An 18,586-nucleotide genomic window follows, 5' to 3' on the forward strand; every position below is an offset into this window, starting at 1 on the left:
GGTCAAAGATGGAGGAGGGGGCTGAGGCTGTAAGTGGTCAGAGATAGAGGAGGGGCTCAGGCCATAAGTGGTCAAAGATGGAGGAGGGGGCTCAGGCTGTAAGTGGTCAGAGATAGAGCAGGGGGCTCAGGCCGTAAGTGGTCAGAGATGGAGCAGGGGGCTCAGGCCGTAAGTGGTCAGAGATGAAGCAGGGGGCTCAGGCCGTAAGTGGTCAGAGATGGAGGAGGGGGCTCTGGCTGTAAGTGGTCAGAGATGGAGGAAGGGACACAGGCTGTAAGTGGTCAGAGATGGAGGAGGGAGCTCAGGCTGTAAGTGGTCAGAGATGGAGGAGGGAGCTCAGGCTATAAGTGGTCAGAGATGGAGGAGGGGGCTCAGGCTGTAAGTGGTCAGAGATGGAGGAGGGGGCTCTGGCTGTAAGTGGTCAGAGATGGAGGAGGAGGAGGTTCAGGCTGTAAGTGGTCAGAGATGGAGGAGGGAGCTCAGGCTGTAAGTGGTCAGAGATGGAGGAGGGGGCTCAGGCTGTAAGTGGTCAGAGATGGAGGAGGGAGCTGAGGCTGTAAGTGGTCAGAGATGGAGGAGGGGGTTCAGGCTGTAAGTGGTCAGAGATGGAGGAGGGAGCTCAGGCTGTAAGTGGTCAGAGATGGAGGAGGGGGCTCAGGCTGTAAGTGGTCAGAGATGGAGGAGGGGGCTCAGGCTGTAAGTGGTCAGAGATGGAGGAGGGGGCTCAGGCTGTAAGTGGTCAGAGATGGAGGAGGGGGCTCAGGCTGTAAGTGGTCAGAGATGGAGGAGGGGGCTCAGGCTGTAAGTGGTCAGAAATGGAGGAGGGGGCTCAGGCTGTAAATGGTCAGAAATGGAGGAGGGGACACAGGCTGTAAATGGTCAGAGATAGAGGAGGAGGTTCAGGCTGTAAATGGTCGGTATAAGAAATGGAGGAGGGGGCTCAGGCTGTAACTCGTCAGTATAAGTGATAGAGTAGGGGACACAGGCTGTAAGTGGTCAGAGATGGAGGAGGAGGTTCGGGCTGTAAATGGTCAGAGATGGAGGAGGGGACACAGGCTGTAAGTGGTCAGAGATGGAGGAGGGAGCTCAGGCTGAAAATGGTCAGAGATGGAGGAGGAGGTTCAGGCTGTAAGTGGTCAGAGATGGAGGAGGAGGTTCAGGCTGTAAGTGGTCGGTATAAGTGATGGAGGAAAAGGAGGTTCAGGCTGTAAGTGGTCAGAGATGGAGGAGGGGGCTCAGGCTGTAAGTGGTCAGAGATGGAGGAGGAGGTTCAGGCTGTAAGTGGTCGGTATAAGTGATGGAGGAAAAGGAGGTTCAGGCTGTAAGTGGTCAGAGATGGAGGAGGGGGCTCAGGCTGTAAGTGGTCAGAGATGGAGGAGGGGGCTCAGGCTGTAAGTGGTCAAAGATGGAGGAGGGGGCTCAGGCTGTAAGTGGTCAGAGATGGAGGAGGGGGCTCAGGCTGTAAGTGGTCAGAGATGGAGGAGGGGGCTCAGGCTGTAAGTGGTCAGAGAAGGAGGGGCTCAGGCTGTAAGTGGTCAAAGATGGAGGAGGGGGCTCAGGCTGTAAGTGGTCAGAGATGGAGGAGGGAGCTCAGGCTGTAAGTGGTCAGAGATAGAGGAGGGGCTCAGGCCGTAAGTGGTCAAAGATGGAGGAGGGGGCTCAGGCTGTAAGTGGTCAGAGATGGAGAAGGGAGCTCAGGCTGTAAGTGGTCACTATCAGAGATGGAGGAGGGAGCTCAGGCTGTAAGTGGTCAGAGAAGGAGGGGCTCAGGCTGTAAGTGGTCAGAGATAGAGGAGGGGCTCAGGCCGTAAGTGGTCAAAGATGGAGGAGGGGGCTCAGGCTGTAAGTGGTCAGAGATGGAGGAGGGGGCTCAGGCTGTAAGTGGTCAGAGATGGAGGAGGGGGCTCAGGCTGTAAGTGGTCAGAGAAGGAGGGGCTCAGGCTGTAAGTAGTCAAAGATGGAGGAGGGGGCTCAGGCTGTAAGTGGTCAGAGATGGAGGAGGGAGCTCAGGCTGTAAGTGGTCAGAGATAGAGGAGGGGCTCAGGCCATAAGTGGTCAAAGATGGAGGAGGGGGCTCAGGCTGTAAGTGGTCAGAGATGGAGGAGGGAGCTCAGGCTGTAAGTGGTCACTATCAGAGATGGAGGAGGGAGCTCAGGCTGTAAGTGGTCAGAGAAGGAGGGGCTCAGGCTGTAAGTGGTCAAAGATGGAGGAGGGGGCTGAGGCCGTAAGTGGTCAAAGATGGAGGAGGGGGCTGAGGCTGTAAGTGGTCAGAGATAGAGGAGGGGCTCAGGCCATAAGTGGTCAAAGATGGAGGAGGGGGCTCAGGCTGTAAGTGGTCAGAGATAGAGCAGGGGGCTCAGGCCGTAAGTGGTCAGAGATGGAGCAGGGGGCTCAGGCCGTAAGTGGTCAGAGATGAAGCAGGGGGCTCAGGCCGTAAGTGGTCAGAGATGGAGGAGGGGGCTCTGGCTGTAAGTGGTCAGAGATGGAGGAAGGGACACAGGCTGTAAGTGGTCAGAGATGGAGGAGGGAGCTCAGGCTGTAAGTGGTCAGAGATGGAGGAGGGAGCTCAGGCTGTAAGTGGTCAGAGATGGAGGAGGGGGCTCAGGCTGTAAGTGGTCAGAGATGGAGGAGGAGGTTCAGGCTGTAAGTGGTCGGTATAAGTGATGGAGGAAAAGGAGGTTCAGGCTGTAAGTGGTCAGAGATGGAGGAGGGGGCTCAGGCTGTAAGTGGTCAGAGATGGAGGAGGGGGCTCAGGCTGTAAGTGGTCAAAGATGGAGGAGGGGGCTCAGGCTGTAAGTGGTCAGAGATGGAGGAGGGGGCTCAGGCTGTAAGTGGTCAGAGATGGAGGAGGGGGCTCAGGCTGTAAGTGGTCAGAGAAGGAGGGGCTCAGGCTGTAAGTGGTCAAAGATGGAGGAGGGGGCTCAGGCTGTAAGTGGTCAGAGATGGAGGAGGGAGCTCAGGCTGTAAGTGGTCAGAGATAGAGGAGGGGCTCAGGCCGTAAGTGGTCAAAGATGGAGGAGGGGGCTCAGGCTGTAAGTGGTCAGAGATGGAGAAGGGAGCTCAGGCTGTAAGTGGTCACTATCAGAGATGGAGGAGGGAGCTCAGGCTGTAAGTGGTCAGAGAAGGAGGGGCTCAGGCTGTAAGTGGTCAGAGATAGAGGAGGGGCTCAGGCCGTAAGTGGTCAAAGATGGAGGAGGGGGCTCAGGCTGTAAGTGGTCAGAGATGGAGGAGGGGGCTCAGGCTGTAAGTGGTCAGAGATGGAGGAGGGGGCTCTGGCTGTAAGTGGTCAGAGATGGAGGAGGAGGAGGTTCAGGCTGTAAGTGGTCAGAGATGGAGGAGGGAGCTCAGGCTGTAAGTGGTCAGAGATGGAGGAGGGGGCTCAGGCTGTAAGTGGTCAGAGATGGAGGAGGGAGCTCTGGCTGTATGTGGTCAGAGATGGAGGAGGAGGATGTTCAGGCTGTAAGTGGTCAGAGATGGAGGAGGGAGCTCAGGCTGTAAATGGTCAGAGATGGAGTAGGGGACACAGGCTGTAAGTGGTCAGAGATGGAGGAGGAGGTTCAGGCTGTAAGTGGTCGGTATAAGTGATGGAGGAGGAGGTTCAGGCTGTAAATGGTCGGTATAAGAGATGGAGGAGGGGGCTCAGGCTGTAAGTGGTCAGTATAAGTGATGGAGTAGGGGACACAGGCTGTAAGTGGTCAGAGATGGAGGAGGAGGTTCGGGCTGTAAATGGTCAGAGATGGAGGAGGGGACACAGGCTGTAAGTGGTCAGAGATGGAGGAGGGAGCTGAGGCTGTAAGTGGTCAGAGATGGAGGAGGGGGTTCAGGCTGTAAGTGGTCAGAGATGGAGGAGGGAGCTCAGGCTGTAAGTGGTCAGAGATGGAGGAGGGGGCTCAGGCTGTAAGTGGTCAGAGATGGAGGAGGGGGCTCAGGCTGTAAGTGGTCAGAGATGGAGGAGGGGGCTCAGGCTGTAAGTGGTCAGAAATGGAGGAGGGGGCTCAGGCTGTAAATGGTCAGAAATGGAGGAGGGGACACAGGCTGTAAATGGTCAGAGATAGAGGAGGAGGTTCAGGCTGTAAATGGTCGGTATAAGAAATGGAGGAGGGGGCTCAGGCTGTAACTCGTCAGTATAAGTGATAGAGTAGGGGACACAGGCTGTAAGTGGTCAGAGATGGAGGAGGAGGTTCGGGCTGTAAATGGTCAGAGATGGAGGAGGGGACACAGGCTGTAAGTGGTCAGAGATGGAGGAGGGAGCTCAGGCTGAAAATGGTCAGAGATGGAGGAGGAGGTTCAGGCTGTAAGTGGTCAGAGATGGAGGAGGAGGTTCAGGCTGTAAGTGGTCGGTATAAGTGATGGAGGAAAAGGAGGTTCAGGCTGTAAGTGGTCAGAGATGGAGGAGGGGGCTCAGGCTGTAAGTGGTCAGAGATGGAGGAGGAGGTTCAGGCTGTAAGTGGTCGGTATAAGTGATGGAGGAAAAGGAGGTTCAGGCTGTAAGTGGTCAGAGATGGAGGAGGGGGCTCAGGCTGTAAGTGGTCAGAGATGGAGGTGGGGGCTCAGGCTGTAAGTGGTCAGAGATGGAGGAGGGGGCTCAGGCTGTAAGTGGTCAGAGATGGAGGTGGGGGCTCAGGCTGTAAGTGGTCAGAGATGGAGGAGGGGCCTCAGGCTGTAAGTGGTCAGAGATGGAGGTGGGGGCTCAGGCTGTAAGTGGTCAGAGATGGAGGAGGGGCCTCAGGCTGTAAGTGGTCAGAGATGGAGGTGGGGGCTCAGGCTGTAAGTGGTCAGAGATGGAGGTGGGGGCTCAGGCTGTAAGTGGTCAGAGATGGAGGTGGGGGCTCAGGCTGTAAGTGGTCAGAGATGGAGGTGGGGGCTCAGGCTGTAAGTGGTCAGAGATGGAGGTGGGGGCTCAGGCTGTAAGTGGTCAGAGATGGAGGTGGGGGCTCAGGCTGTAAGTGGTCAGAGATGGAGGAGGGGCCTCAGGCTGTAAGTGGTCAGAGATGGAGGTGGGGGCTCAGGCTGTAAGTGGTCAGAGATGGAGGTGGGGGCTCAGGCTGTAAGTGGTCAGAGATGGAGGTGGGGGCTCAGGCTGTAAGTGGTCAGAGATGGAGGTGGGGGCTCAGGCTGTAAGTGGTCAGAGATGGAGGTGGGGGCTCAGGCTGTAAGTGGTCAGAGATGGAGGTGGGGGCTCAGGCTGTAAGTGGTCAGAGATGGAGGAGGGGCCTCAGGCTGTAAGTGGTCAGAGATGGAGGTGGGGGCTCAGGCTGTAAGTGGTCAGAGATGGAGGAGGGGGCTCAGGCTGTAAGTGGTCAGAGATGGAGGAGGGGCCTCAGGCTGTAAGTGGTCAGAGATGGAGGTGGGGGCTCAGGCTGTAAGTGGTCAGAGATGGAGGTGGGGGCTCAGGCTGTAAGTGGTCAGAGATGGAGGTGGGGGCTCAGGCTGTAAGTGGTCAGAGATGGAGGTGGGGGCTCAGGCTGTAAGTGGTCAGAGATGGAGGAGGGGGCTCAGGCTGTAAGTGGTCAGTATAAGTGATGGAGGAGGGGGCTCAGGCTGTAAGTGGTCAGTATAAGTGATAGAGGAGGGGGCTCAGGCTGTAAGTGGTCAGTATAAGTGATGGAGGAGGGGGCTCAGGCTGTAAGTGGTCGATATAAGTGATGGAGTGTGGGGTATTGATGAGCATAAGAGACAAACACATGTACTCAGAATTCACTTGGAGACAGAGGTCCTCCGATAGCAGATTCCGATCACCCCCCACATTGGTGTCATCGGCTACGGTCATAGGACACATTTACACACAAGCTTGTCACTACTATATAGACACACAGTATGTATACACTCCAGGTGATCACTGCTATATACAGTGGAGCTTGAAAGTTGGTGAATCGTTTAGAATTTTCCATATCTGCATAAATTTGACCTAAAACTGACCGATAACACATCTTTGAGTGATAGAAGTATGTGAATTCTCTTTGAACTACACCTCCATCAGTCGCAACCTCACCTCCTTCTCCAGGACTTCTCCTGTACTGCGCCTCCATCATTCACACCCTTATCTCAGCATCTTCTCCAGGTCTTTTCCTGTACTGCACCTCCATCATTCACAACTTGATCTCACCATAATCTCCAAGACTTCTCCTGTACTACACCTCCATCAGTCGCAACCTCACCTCCTTCTCCAGGACTTCTCCTGTACTGCGCCTCCATCATTCACACCCTTATCTCAGCATCTTCTCCAGGTCTTTTCCTGTACTGCACCTCCATCATTCACAACCTCATCTCACCACCTTCTCCAGGATTACTTCTCTACTACTCCTCCATCAGTCACCACCTTATCTCACAACCCTGACCAAGACTTCTCCTGTACTACACCTGCATCAATCACAATCTCATCTCAGCACTTTCTTCAAGACTTCTCCTGTACTACACCTCCATCATCAGTCACATCCTCATCTCACCATCCCGAGCTAGACTTCTCCTGTACTACACCTCCATCATCAGTCACAACCTCATTTCACCATACTGACCAAGACTTCTCCTGTACTACACCTCCATCATCAGTCACAACCTCATCTCACCATACTGACCAAGACTTCTCCTGTACTACACCTTCATCAGCCACAACCTCATCTCACCTCATTCTCCAAGACTTCTTCTAGTACTACATCTCCATCATCAGTCACAACCTCATCTCACCATACTGACCAAGACGTCACCGTGTACTACACCTCCATCAGACACAACCTCATCTCACCACCTTCTCCAAGACTTCTCCTAGTACTACTCCCTTTCCATCAGTCACAACCTCATCTTCTCGAAGACTTCTCATGTACTAGATATCTATTATCAGTCACAACCTCATCTCAACACCTTCTCCAAGACTTATCCTGTACTACATCTCCATCATCAGTCACAACCTCATCTCACCATACTGACCAAGATGTCTCCATGTTCTACACCTCCATCAGTCAAAACCTCATCTCAGCATCTTCTCCAAGACTTCTCCTAGTACTACTCCCTTTCCATCAGTCACAACCTCATCTCAGCATCTTCTCCAAGACTTCTAGTACTACTCCCTTTCCATCAGTCACAACCTCATTATCTTCTAGACAGACTTCTCGTGTATTAGATATCAGTCACAACCTCATCTCAGCATCTTCTCCAAGACTTCTAGTACTACTCCCTTTCCATCAGTCACAACCTCATCATCTTCTAGACAGACTTCTCGTGTATTAGATATCAGTCACAACCTCATCTCAGCATCTTCTCCAAGACTTCTTCATCATCAGTCACAATTTCATCTCACCACCTTCTCCAGGACTTCTCTACTACTCCACATCTCATCATCTTCTCCAATACTTCTCTACTGTTAAGACTTCCTATGTGGTCTTCGCACTTCCTTGAATGTAAGGATCTGATATGGCTGCTACTTCTGCAGCCCCCTATACTGATGCCTAAACTTTCCATATACTGCTTCCAGAAGCTTCTTCTATCAGGTTCCAAGCATTGAAGCATTATATTTCCAATATATTATGTCCCAAAACAATCTGCTCTTCTCTCCATTAGAACTGATGAAAGGGTTAAGCTTGTGACGTTCGCAGTGTGGGCGCACAACATACCCCAATGTCCTCTCAAAATGTCAGGATGCGAGAGACACAGAAATCATTGTGTGATCGGCGTCTGAGACGGAGCCAGGCTGCCCCTGACATAATCCTACAGATATCCACAAGGATCCATTATACAGACCTCCCCGTACAGCGCACATCCATGCACTGCGGGGCGGGACGTTTGGGGACCCTGTGTCACCAAATCATAAATCCTGTTTTGAAACCTGTCCTGAATTTCTATGTGGACCCATGCTCATGTCCAGCACCTCCATTGGCTCTCCTGTCCAGCACCTCCATTGGCTCTCCTGTCCATCACCGCCATGAGGCTCATGTGTGCCATGTTTCTTTGTACTTGAACTTAGCGCATCTCATATCTGTGGCACTTTCATGGACACGTATTTACGTGTCATGACAGCATATTCACCAGGTGATGGCGGCGACTGGAGGCAGACATCCTCACCAACTGATGATGGGGTCCGACGGCTGATATCTTCACCAGCTGATGGTGGGGTCAGACGACAGACATCCTCACCAACTGATGGTGGGGTCTGACGGCTGACATCTTCACCAGCTGATGGCGGTGTCTGGGGGCAGACATCCTCATCAACTGATGGTGGGGTCCGACGACAGACATCCTCATCAACTGATGGTGGGGTCCGACGACAGACATCCTCACCAACTGATGATGGGGTCAGGCGACAGACATCCTCACCAACTGATGGTGGAGTCAGGCGACAGACATCCTCACCAACTCATGGTGGAGTCAGGCGACAGACATCGTCACCAACTGATGGTGGGGTCTGACGGCTGACATCTTCACCAGCTGATGGTGGGGTCAGATGGCTGACATCTTCAGCCGCTGACTCCAGCACGTGACCACAGAGGCTGAATACGGTCATGACTTAGCGCTGGTAATATAGTGGGCTCCGACTAGCGTAGTCAACGCTCTGGCCATGACACATTGTACATAAAATATATCTCCACTGCTGCTAGATCTCGGATACGTACTGTATCTATATATATAATTGCCTTATTCTGTCTGTCTGTCTGTCTTGCTCCAAAATTGTGTCCTTACCGCGACAAGCGTCTCATTGGCCGCTCGCCTCGGCTCCGCCCCCCCGCACGGATTGGCCGCTCGCCCAGGTTCCGCCCCCCACACGGATTGGCCTCTCGCCCCAGCCCCCTGCACGCATTGGCAACTCGGCCACGCCCCGCCCCCCTCACGCATTGCACGCTCACTCTGGCCCCGCCCCCCGCATGCATTCCCCGAAACGACACGGAGCCCCGACTCCCAGGTGAGTGCTTTAACCCCGGGAGCCCACATCAGCGTACGCCGCCAACCCAGCCGACACATACCCTCGCATTGCTGGGGTTGCCGGCGTACGCTAGTGTGGGCTCCCGTGCGAGCGGGGGGCGGGGTACGCTGGTAACCATGGTACACATCGAGTAATATTGTGTAGCATGGTTACCAGTGTACACCCGCTCCCAGGTGAGCGCATCAAGGTCCTGCAGCGGCGGAACACACACACACATAAGAACAGATACACACACATCAGATCACACTCACTCTCACACACACCTCACACACACATCAGATCGCATCCACACACAACATCCAGTGATATCGCTTGCTTCTCGGCGGTGATACTGTGCGTGCAGTGACCTTCCAGGACCTGCCGGAGGATCACATGGCTGGAAGCATGTGGTATCTCCAGATGTTGTGAGTGTGTGTGTGCGTGTATGTGCAATATCGTCAATGTGTGTGTGCGTGTATGTGATCGGGTGTGTGTGAGTGTATGCGATCGGGTGTGTGCATGTATGCGATCGGGTGTGTGCGTGTATGCGATCGGGTGTGTGCGTGTATGTGATCGGGTGTGTGCATGTATGTGATCGGGTGTGTGCGTGTATGCGATCGGGTGTGTGCGTGTATGCGATCGGGTGTGTGCGCGTATGCGATCGGATGTGTGAGTGTCGGCAGAAGGCAGAAGAGCACTGCGTGCAGCACAGCTGCTGGGACCGCACACCGGAGGGCACAGGCAGAAGTGGGGTGTGAGTGTATGCGATCACATGTGTGCGTGTATACTGTCTGATGTGTGACTGTGGAGCACGATGGGGGGTGCACAGCATGGGGGATGGAGCACGATGGGGAGTGTGCAGCATGGGGGATGGAGCACGATGGGGAGTGCGCAGCATGGGGATGGAGCACGATGGGGAGTGCGCAGCATGGGGGATGGAGCACGATGGGGGGTGCGCAGCATGGGGGATGGAGCACGATGGGGGGTGTGCAGCATGGTGGATGGAGCACGATGGGGAGTGCGCAGCATGGGGGATGGAGCACGATGTTGAGTGCGCAGCATGGGGGATGGAGCACGATGGGGAGTGCGCAGCATGGGGGATGGAGCACGATGGGGAATGCGCAGCATGGGGGATGGAGCACGATGGGGAGTGCGCAGCATGGGGATGGAGCACGATGGGGAGTGCGCAGCATGGGGGATGGAGCACGATGGGGGGTGCACAGCATGGGGGATGGAGCACGATGGGGGGTGCGCAGCATGGGGGATGGAGCACGATGGGGGGTGCACAGCATGAGGGATGGAGCACGATGGGGGGTGCGCAGCATGGGGGATGGAGCACGATGGGGGGTGCACAGCATGGGGGATGGAGCACGATGGGGGGTGCACACCTCCCCCAAAACACACACACACACACACACTGGGAACCACAAACACCGCCCTACACAGACACCCACACACACAGACAACGCCGCACACACACACAACACCCAACATACAAACACCGCGGCACACACAAATATACGCACATACCGCACAACACACACATTGCACAAAACATACCTCCCCCAAAACACACACACACAAACCGCGCAACACACACACACACACAACGCGACAGACACACAGCGCTCCACAAACAACGCAACACACACAACGCAACACACAAACAACACCGCTCTCACCCCCCGCCACACCCAGACAACACCCAGAACATGTACAGCCCCTACACAAACACTTGGTAACTACACACAACAACATCTATATATATATATATAACAAAAATCATACATTAACTACACAATACGTAAATTCTAGAATACCCGATGCGTAGAATCCGGCCACCTTCTAGTATTATATATGAAGGAACCTGGCTGTGAGGGGCAGTCACACACAGGGACCACATACAGGGGCCATCTATGGGGCAGGGGATTACCTGCAGGCTGAGGCCGATCTGCCGGATGTACAACATGTTCATGTCTTGTAGGATCCACAACTTCTCCTCCATATCCGACCACAAATCCGGGGGCTCCCGAGGGCGACCCTTGTCCTGTGCCATCACCACACCCTGGTGCCCTGCAAACTAGCATCTGTCACCTCAACAGTCGACCCAAGAGGACAGACCACCAATCCCTGCGGCGAGAGCGCTGACCCCAGAGGAGAGAGCTGACCCCAAAGGCGAGAGCGCCGACCCCAGAAGAAAAAGCACCAACCCCAGGGGAGAGAGCTGACCAAAAAAAAAAAAAGAGATCGTTGACCTCAGGAGAGAGCTGGCTCAACCCTAGAGGAGAGCTGAGCCAACCCCAGAGGAGAGAGCTGAGCCGACCCCAGAGGAGAGAGCTGAGCCCACCCCAGAGGAGAGAGCTGAGCCCACCCCAGAGGAGAGAGCTGAGCCCACCCCAGAGGAGAGAGCTGAGCCCACCCCAGAGGAGAGAGCTGAGCCCACCCCAGAGGAGAGAGCTGAGCCCACCCCAGAGGAGAGAGCTGAGCCCACCCCAGACCAGAGAGCTTAGAGGACAGAGCTGAGCCGACCCCAGAGGAGAGAGCTGAGCCGACCCCAGAGGAGAGAGCTGAGCCCACCCCAGAGGAGAGAGCTGAGCCCACCCCAGAGGAGAGAGCTGAGCCCACCCCAGAGGAGAGAGCTGAGCCCACCCCAGAGGAGAGAGCTGAGCCCACCCCAGAGGAGAGAGCTGAGCCCACCCCAGACCAGAGAGCTTAGAGGACAGAGCTGAGCCGACCCCAGAGGACATAGCTGAGCCAACCCCAGAGGATAGAGCTGAGCCGACCCCAGAGGAGAGAGCTGAGCCCACCCCAGAGGAGAGAGCTGAGCCCACCCCAGAGAAGAGAGCTTAGAGGACAGAGCTGAGCCAACCCCAGAGGAGAGAGCTGAGCCCACCCCAGAGGAGAGAGCTGAGCCCACCCCAGAGGAGAGAGCTGAGCCCACCCCAGAGGAGAGAGCTGAGCCCACCCCAGACCAGAGAGCTTAGAGGACAGAGCTGAGCCGACCCCAGAGGACATAGCTGAGCCAACCCCAGAGGATAGAGCTGAGCCGACCCCAGAGGACATAGCTGAGCCCACCCCAGAGGAGAGAGCTGAGCCCACCCCAGAGAAGAGAGCTTAGAGGACAGAGCTGAGCCAACCCCAGAGGAGAGAGCTGAGCCCACCCCAGAGGAGAGAGCTGAGCCCACCCCAGACCAGAGAGCTTAGAGGACAGAGCTGAGCCGACCCCAGAGGACATAGCTGAGCCAACCCCAGAGGATAGAGCTGAGCCGACCCCAGAGGAGAGAGCTGAGCCCACCCCAGAGGAGAGAGCTGAGCCCACCCCAGAGAAGAGAGCTTAGAGGACAGAGCTGAGCCAACCCCAGAGGAGAGAGCTGAGCCCACCCCAGAGGAGAGAGCTGAGCCCACCCCAGAGGAGAGAGCTGAGCCCACCCCAGAGGAGAGAGCTGAGCCCACCCCAGAGGAGAGAGCTGAGCCCACCCCAGACCAGAGAGCTTAGAGGACAGAGCTGAGCCGACCCCAGAGGACATAGCTGAGCCAACCCCAGAGGATAGAGCTGAGCCGACCCCAGAGGACATAGCTGAGCCCACCCCAGAGGAGAGAGCTGAGCCCACCCCAGAGAAGAGAGCTTAGAGGACAGAGCTGAGCCAACCCCAGAGGAGAGAGCTGAGCCCACCCCAGAGGAGAGAGCTGAGCCCACCCCAGACCAGAGAGCTTAGAGGACAGAGCTGAGCCGACCCCAGAGGACATAGCTGAGCCAACCCCAGAGGATAGAGCTGAGCCGACCCCAGAGGACATAGCTGAGCCCACCCCAGAGGAGAGAGCTGAGCCCACCCCAGAGAAGAGAGCTTAGAGGACAGAGCTGAGCCAACCCCAGAGGAGAGAGCTGAGCCCACCCCAGAGGAGAGAGCTGAGCCCACCCCAGAGGAGAGAGCTGAGCCCACCCCAGACCAGAGAGCTTAGAGGACAGAGCTGAGCCGACCCCAGAGGACATAGCTGAGCCAACCCCAGAGGATAGAGCTGAGCCGACCCCAGAGGAGAGCCCACCGACCCCAGAAGAAAGCACGCTGACCCCAGAGGAGAGAGCTGACCCTACCCCAGAGGAAAGAGGTGACCCCAGAGGAGAGAGCTGAACTGACCCAGAAGAGAGCTGAGCCAACCCCAGAGGAGAGAGAAAACCTATCCCCAAAGGAGAGAGTGCTGATCTCAGAAGAGAGAGCTGAGCTGACTCCAGAGGAGTGAGCACTGACCCCATAGGAAAGAGCTGCACCAAACCCAGAGGAGAGAGAGGAGCCGGCCTCAGAGAAGAGAGCTGACCCCAACCATAGAGGACAGAGCTGACCCCGACCCCAGAGGAGAGAGCTGACCCCGACCCCAGAGGAGAGAGCTCTGACCCCAAAAGAGAAAGCTGAGCCGTCCCCATTGAAGAGCGCACAAACCCCAGAGGAGAGAGCTGAGCAGACCCCGGAGGAGAGCATACCAACCCCAGAAGAGAGCTCGCAAACCCCAGAGTTGAGCACACCGACCCCAAAGGAGAGATCTGACCCAACCCCAGAGTTGAGCACACCGACCCCAAAAGAGAGATCTGACCCAACCCCAGAAGAAAGAGCTGACCCCAGAGGAAAGACTACGGACCCCAGAGGAGAAAGTTTAGCTGATCCCAGAGGAGAGAGCGCCGATCCTAGAAGAGATTGCGCAAACCCCAGAGTTGAGCACACCGACCCCAAAGGAGAGATCTGACCCAACCCCAGAGGAAAGAGCTGATCCCAGAGGAAAGACTACGGACCCCAGAGGAGAGACCTTAGCTAACCCAAGAGGAGAGGGCACTGACCCAAGAGTAGAGAGCTGAGCTGACCCCAGAGGAAAGACTACGGACCCCAGAGGAGAGAGTTTAGCTGATCCCAGAGGAGAGAGCGCCGATCCTAGAAGATATTGCGCAAACCCCAGAGGAGAGCACAGACCCCAGAGGAGAGAGCAGAGCTGAGCCAACCCCAGAGGAGAGAGCAGAGCTGAGCCAACCCAAGAGGAGAGATCTGTCCCTAGAATGTTACACAGAGAATGGCCAGGACACAGCGTTATACCAGGAGCAGATATTATAGTGTTATAATGAGTCCGGAGCGTTATATTATAGTGTTATAAAGAGTCCAGAGCATTATTCCGGGATCAGGATATTATAGTGTTATAATGAGTCTGGAGCATTATATTATAGTGTTATAAAGAGTCCAGGGCGTTATATTATATATTTATAATGAGTCCGGAGCGTTATATTATAGTGTTATAAAAAGTCCAGAGCATTATTCCGGGATCAGGATATTATAGTGTTATAATGAGTCTGGAGCATTATATTATAGTGTTATAAAGAGTCCAGGGCGTTATATTATATATTTATAATGAGTCTGGAGCGTTATATTATAGTGTTATAATGAGTCTGGAGCGTTATATTATAGTGTTATAAAGAGTCCGGAGCGTTATATTATATATTTATAATGAGTCTGGAGCGTTATATTATAGTGTTATAAAGAGTCCGGAGCGTTATACCAGGAGCAGGATATTATAGTGTTATAATGAGTCTGGAGCGTTATATTGTAGTGTTATAATGAGTCTGGAGTGTTATATTATAGTGTTATAAAGAGTCCAGGGCGTTATATTATATATTTATAATGAATCTGGAGCGTTATATTATAGTGTTATAATGAGTCCGGAGCGTTATATTATATATTTATAATGAATCTGGAGCGTTATATTATAGTGTTATAATGAGTCCAGGGCGTTATATTATATATTTATAATGAGTCTGGAGCGTTATATTATAGTGTTATAATGAGTCTGGAGTGTTATATTATAGTGTTATAATGAGTCCGGAGCGTTATATTATAGTGTTATAATGAGTCCGGAGCGTTATATTATAGTGTTATAATGAGTCCGGAGCGTTATATTATAGTGTTATAATGAGTCTGGAGCGTTATATTATAGTGTTATAATGAGTCCGGAGCGTTATATTATAGTGTTATAATGAGTCTGGAGCGTTATATTATAGTGTTATAATGAGTCCGGAGCATTATATTATAGTGTTATAATGAGTCCGGAGCGTTATATTATAGTGTTATAAAGAGTCCAGAGCGTTATATTATAGTGTTATAATGAGTCCAGAGCGTTATATTATAGTGTTATAATGAGTCTGGAGTGTTATATTATAGTGTTATAATGAGTCCGGAGCGTTATATTATAGTGTTATAATGAGTCCGGAGCGTTATATTATAGTGTTATAATGAGTCTGGAGCGTTATATTATAGTGTTATAATGAGTCCGGAGCGTTATATTATAGTGTTATAATGAGTCTGGAGCGTTATATTATAGTGTTATAATGAGTCCGGAGCGTTATATTATATATTTATAATGAGTCTGGAGCGTTATATTATAGTGTTATAATGAGTCTGGAGCGTTATATTATAGTGTTATAATGAGTCCGGAGCGTTATATTATATATTTATAATGAGTCTGGAGCGTTATATTATAGTGTTATAATGAGTCTGGAGCGTTATATTATAGTGTTATAATGAGTCTGGAGCGTTATATTATATATTTATAATGAGTCTGGAGCGTTATATTATAGTGTTATAATGAGTCTGGAGCGTTATATTATAGTGTTATAATGAGTCTGGAGCGTTATATTATAGTGTTATAATGAGTCTGGAGCGTTATATTATAGTGTTATAATGAGTCCGGAGCGTTATATTATAGTGTTATAATGAGTCTGGAGCGTTATATTATAGTGTTATAGTGGCAGGTCTGGGGGAGCACTGACCGGGGTGAGGGCTGGTATTTCGGGGTCCCCTATATACACACATATGAGGTCCCGCTTGCTGCTGTCCCCGTGTCCACGTCCTTCTCCTTGGCTCTTCCTCTCCAGCACTTTCCTTCCGCCTCCTGCCTGTCCCTCCTGCTCAAAGACCACCATTCATTGCCAGCCTCCCCTCCCCCAGCCGCACATTAACCCCTCACACGCCGCACACTTTACATTACATCCTGTAGTACATAAAGCTGGTCAAATCCCAAATAATAAAAATCCCAAATATATCCAGGAACTGCAGAAGTTAATGGCGTAATAGAGGGAGAATTGCGGAGTAATAGGAGGGGATATACAGAGTAATAGGAGGGGATATACAGAGTAATAGGAGGGGATATACAGAGTAATAGGAGGGGATATACAGAGTAATAGGAGGGGATATACGGAGTAATAGGAGAGGATATACGGAGTAATAGGAGGAGATATACAGAGTAATAGGAGGGGATATACAGAGTAATAGGAGGGGATATACAGAGTAATAGGAGGGGATATACGGAGTAATAAGAGGGGATATACGGAGTAATAAGAGGGGATATACGGAGTAATAAGAGGGGATATACGGAGTAATAAGAGGGGATATACAGAGTAATAGGAGGGGATATACGGAGTAATAAGAGGGGATATACGGAGTAATAAGAGGGGATATACGGAGTAATAAGAGGGGATATACAGAGTAATAGGAGGGGATATACAGAGTAATAGGAGGGGATATACGGAGTAATAGGAGGGGATATACAGAGTAATAGGAAGAGATATACAGAGTAATAGGAGGAGATATACGGAGTAATAGGAGAGGATACACGGAGTAATAGGAGGGGATACACAGAGTAATAGGAGGGGATATACAGAGTAATAGGAAGAGATATACAGAGTAATAGGAAGAGATATACAGAGTAATAGGAGGAGATATACGGAGTAATAGGAGGGGATATACGGAGTAATAGGAGGGGATATACAGAGTAATAGGAGGGGATATACAGAGTAATAGGAGGGGATATACGGAGTAATAGGAGAGGATATACAGAGTAATAGGAAGAGATATACAGAGTAATAGGAGGAGATATACGGAGTAATAGGAGAGGATATACGGAGTAATAGGAGGGGATATACAGAGTAATAGGAGGGGATATACAGAGTAATAGGAGGAGATATACAGAGTAATAGGAGGAGATATACGGAGTAATAGGAGGGGATATACGGAGTAATAGGAGGGGATATACAGAGTAATAGGAGAGGATATACGGAGTAATAGGAGGGGATATACAGAGTAATAGGAGGGGATATACGGAGTAATAGGAGGGGATATACGGAGTAATAGGAGGGGATATACGGAGTAATAGGAGGGGATATACGGAGTAATAGGAGAGGATATACCGAGTAATAGGAGGGGATATACGGAGTAATAGGAGAGGATATACGGAGTAATAGGAGGGGATATACAGAGTAATAGGAGGGGATATACGGAGTAATAGAAGAGGATATACGGAGTAATAGGAGGGGATATACAGAGTAATAGGAGGGGATATACGGAGTAATAGGAGGGGATATACGGAGTAATAGGAGGGGATATACAGAGTAATAGGAGGGGATATACGGAGTAATAGGAGGAGATATACAGAGTAATAGGAGGAGATATACAGAGTAATAGGAGAGGATATACGGAGTAATAGGAGGGGATATACAGAGTAATAGGAGGGGATATACGGAGTAATAGGAGGGGATATACGGAGTAATAGGAGGGGATATACGGAGTAATAGGAGGGGATATACGGAGTAATAGGAGGGGATATACGGAGTAATAGGAGGGGATATACGGAGTAATAGGAGGGGATATACAGAGTAATAAGAGGGGATATACAGAGTAATAAGAGGGGATATACAGAGTAATAGGAGGAGATATACAGAGTAATAGGAGGAGATATACAGAGTAATAAGAGGGGATATACAGAGTAATAGGAGGAGATATACAGAGTAATAGGAGGAGATATACAGAGTAATAGGAGGGGATATACAGAGTAATAAGAGGGGATATACAGAGTAATAGGAGGAGATATACAGAGTAAAAGGAGGAGATATACAGAGTAATAGGAGGAGATATACAGAGTAATAGGAGGGGATATACAGAGTAATAGGAGAGGATATACGGAGTAATAGGAGGGGATATACAGAGTAATAGGAGGGGATATACGGAGTAATAGGAGGGGATATACGGAGTAATAGGAGGGGATATACGGAGTAATAGGAGGGGATATACGGAGTAATAGGAGGGGATATACGGAGTAATAGGAGGGGATATACGGAGTAATAGGAGGGGATATACGGAGTAATAGGAGGGGATATACGGAGTAATAAGAGGGGATATACAGAGTAATAGGAGGAGATATACAGAGTAATAGGAGGAGATATACAGAGAAATAGGAGGGGATATACAGAGTAATAGGAGGGGATATACGGAGTAATAGGAGGGGATATACGGAGTAATAGGAGGGGATATACGGAGTAATAAGAGGGGATATACGGAGTAATAAGAGGGGATATACAGAGTAATAGGAGGAGATATACAGAGTAATAGGAGGGGATATACAGAGTAATAGGAGGGGATATACGGAGTAATAGGAGGGGATATACGGAGTAATAGGAGGGGATATACGGAGTAATAAGAGGAGATATACAGAGTAATAGGAGGAGATATACAGAGTAATAGGAGGGGATATACAGAGTGTCACAAACCACCGGGGGGGTCACTCAGAAATCCCCCGCGCTGGCTACCAGTACGTCACAATCGGGGGGTAACAAGTGGGGGTCACCCCTCCTTGATACCTCCCGACCGACAGACAGAGCACGTGACGCGC

The 18,586-nt window shown here is 51.6% G+C and overlaps 1 protein-coding gene across 5 annotated transcripts in view; it reads right to left on the reverse strand.

The window, feature by feature from the left end:
* RTKN (rhotekin) overlaps window positions 1-18,586 on the reverse strand; it is a 194,207-nt gene that overhangs the window by 141,410 nt on the left and 34,211 nt on the right. For 2 of the 5 annotated variants that reach the window (XM_075345561.1, XM_075345588.1), the window contains exons 1-2: window positions 15,693-15,798; window positions 10,824-10,963 (exon numbers count right to left, since the gene is read on the reverse strand). The exons of 2 other annotated variants lie outside the window; for them this stretch is intronic. In XM_075345561.1, the coding sequence (XP_075201676.1) occupies window positions 10,824-10,963; window positions 15,693-15,735 (183 nt within the window). In that variant the 5' untranslated portion in view covers window positions 15,736-15,798. Of the gene's footprint in view, window positions 1-10,823; window positions 10,964-15,692; window positions 15,816-18,586 lie in introns of those variants that run through there. One more of the 5 variants, XM_075345571.1, reaches the window with a different exon arrangement.

Source organism: Anomaloglossus baeobatrachus, chromosome 1 (genome assembly GCF_048569485.1).
Source record: "Anomaloglossus baeobatrachus isolate aAnoBae1 chromosome 1, aAnoBae1.hap1, whole genome shotgun sequence".
Classification (NCBI taxonomy): domain Eukaryota; kingdom Metazoa; phylum Chordata; class Amphibia; order Anura; family Aromobatidae; genus Anomaloglossus; species Anomaloglossus baeobatrachus.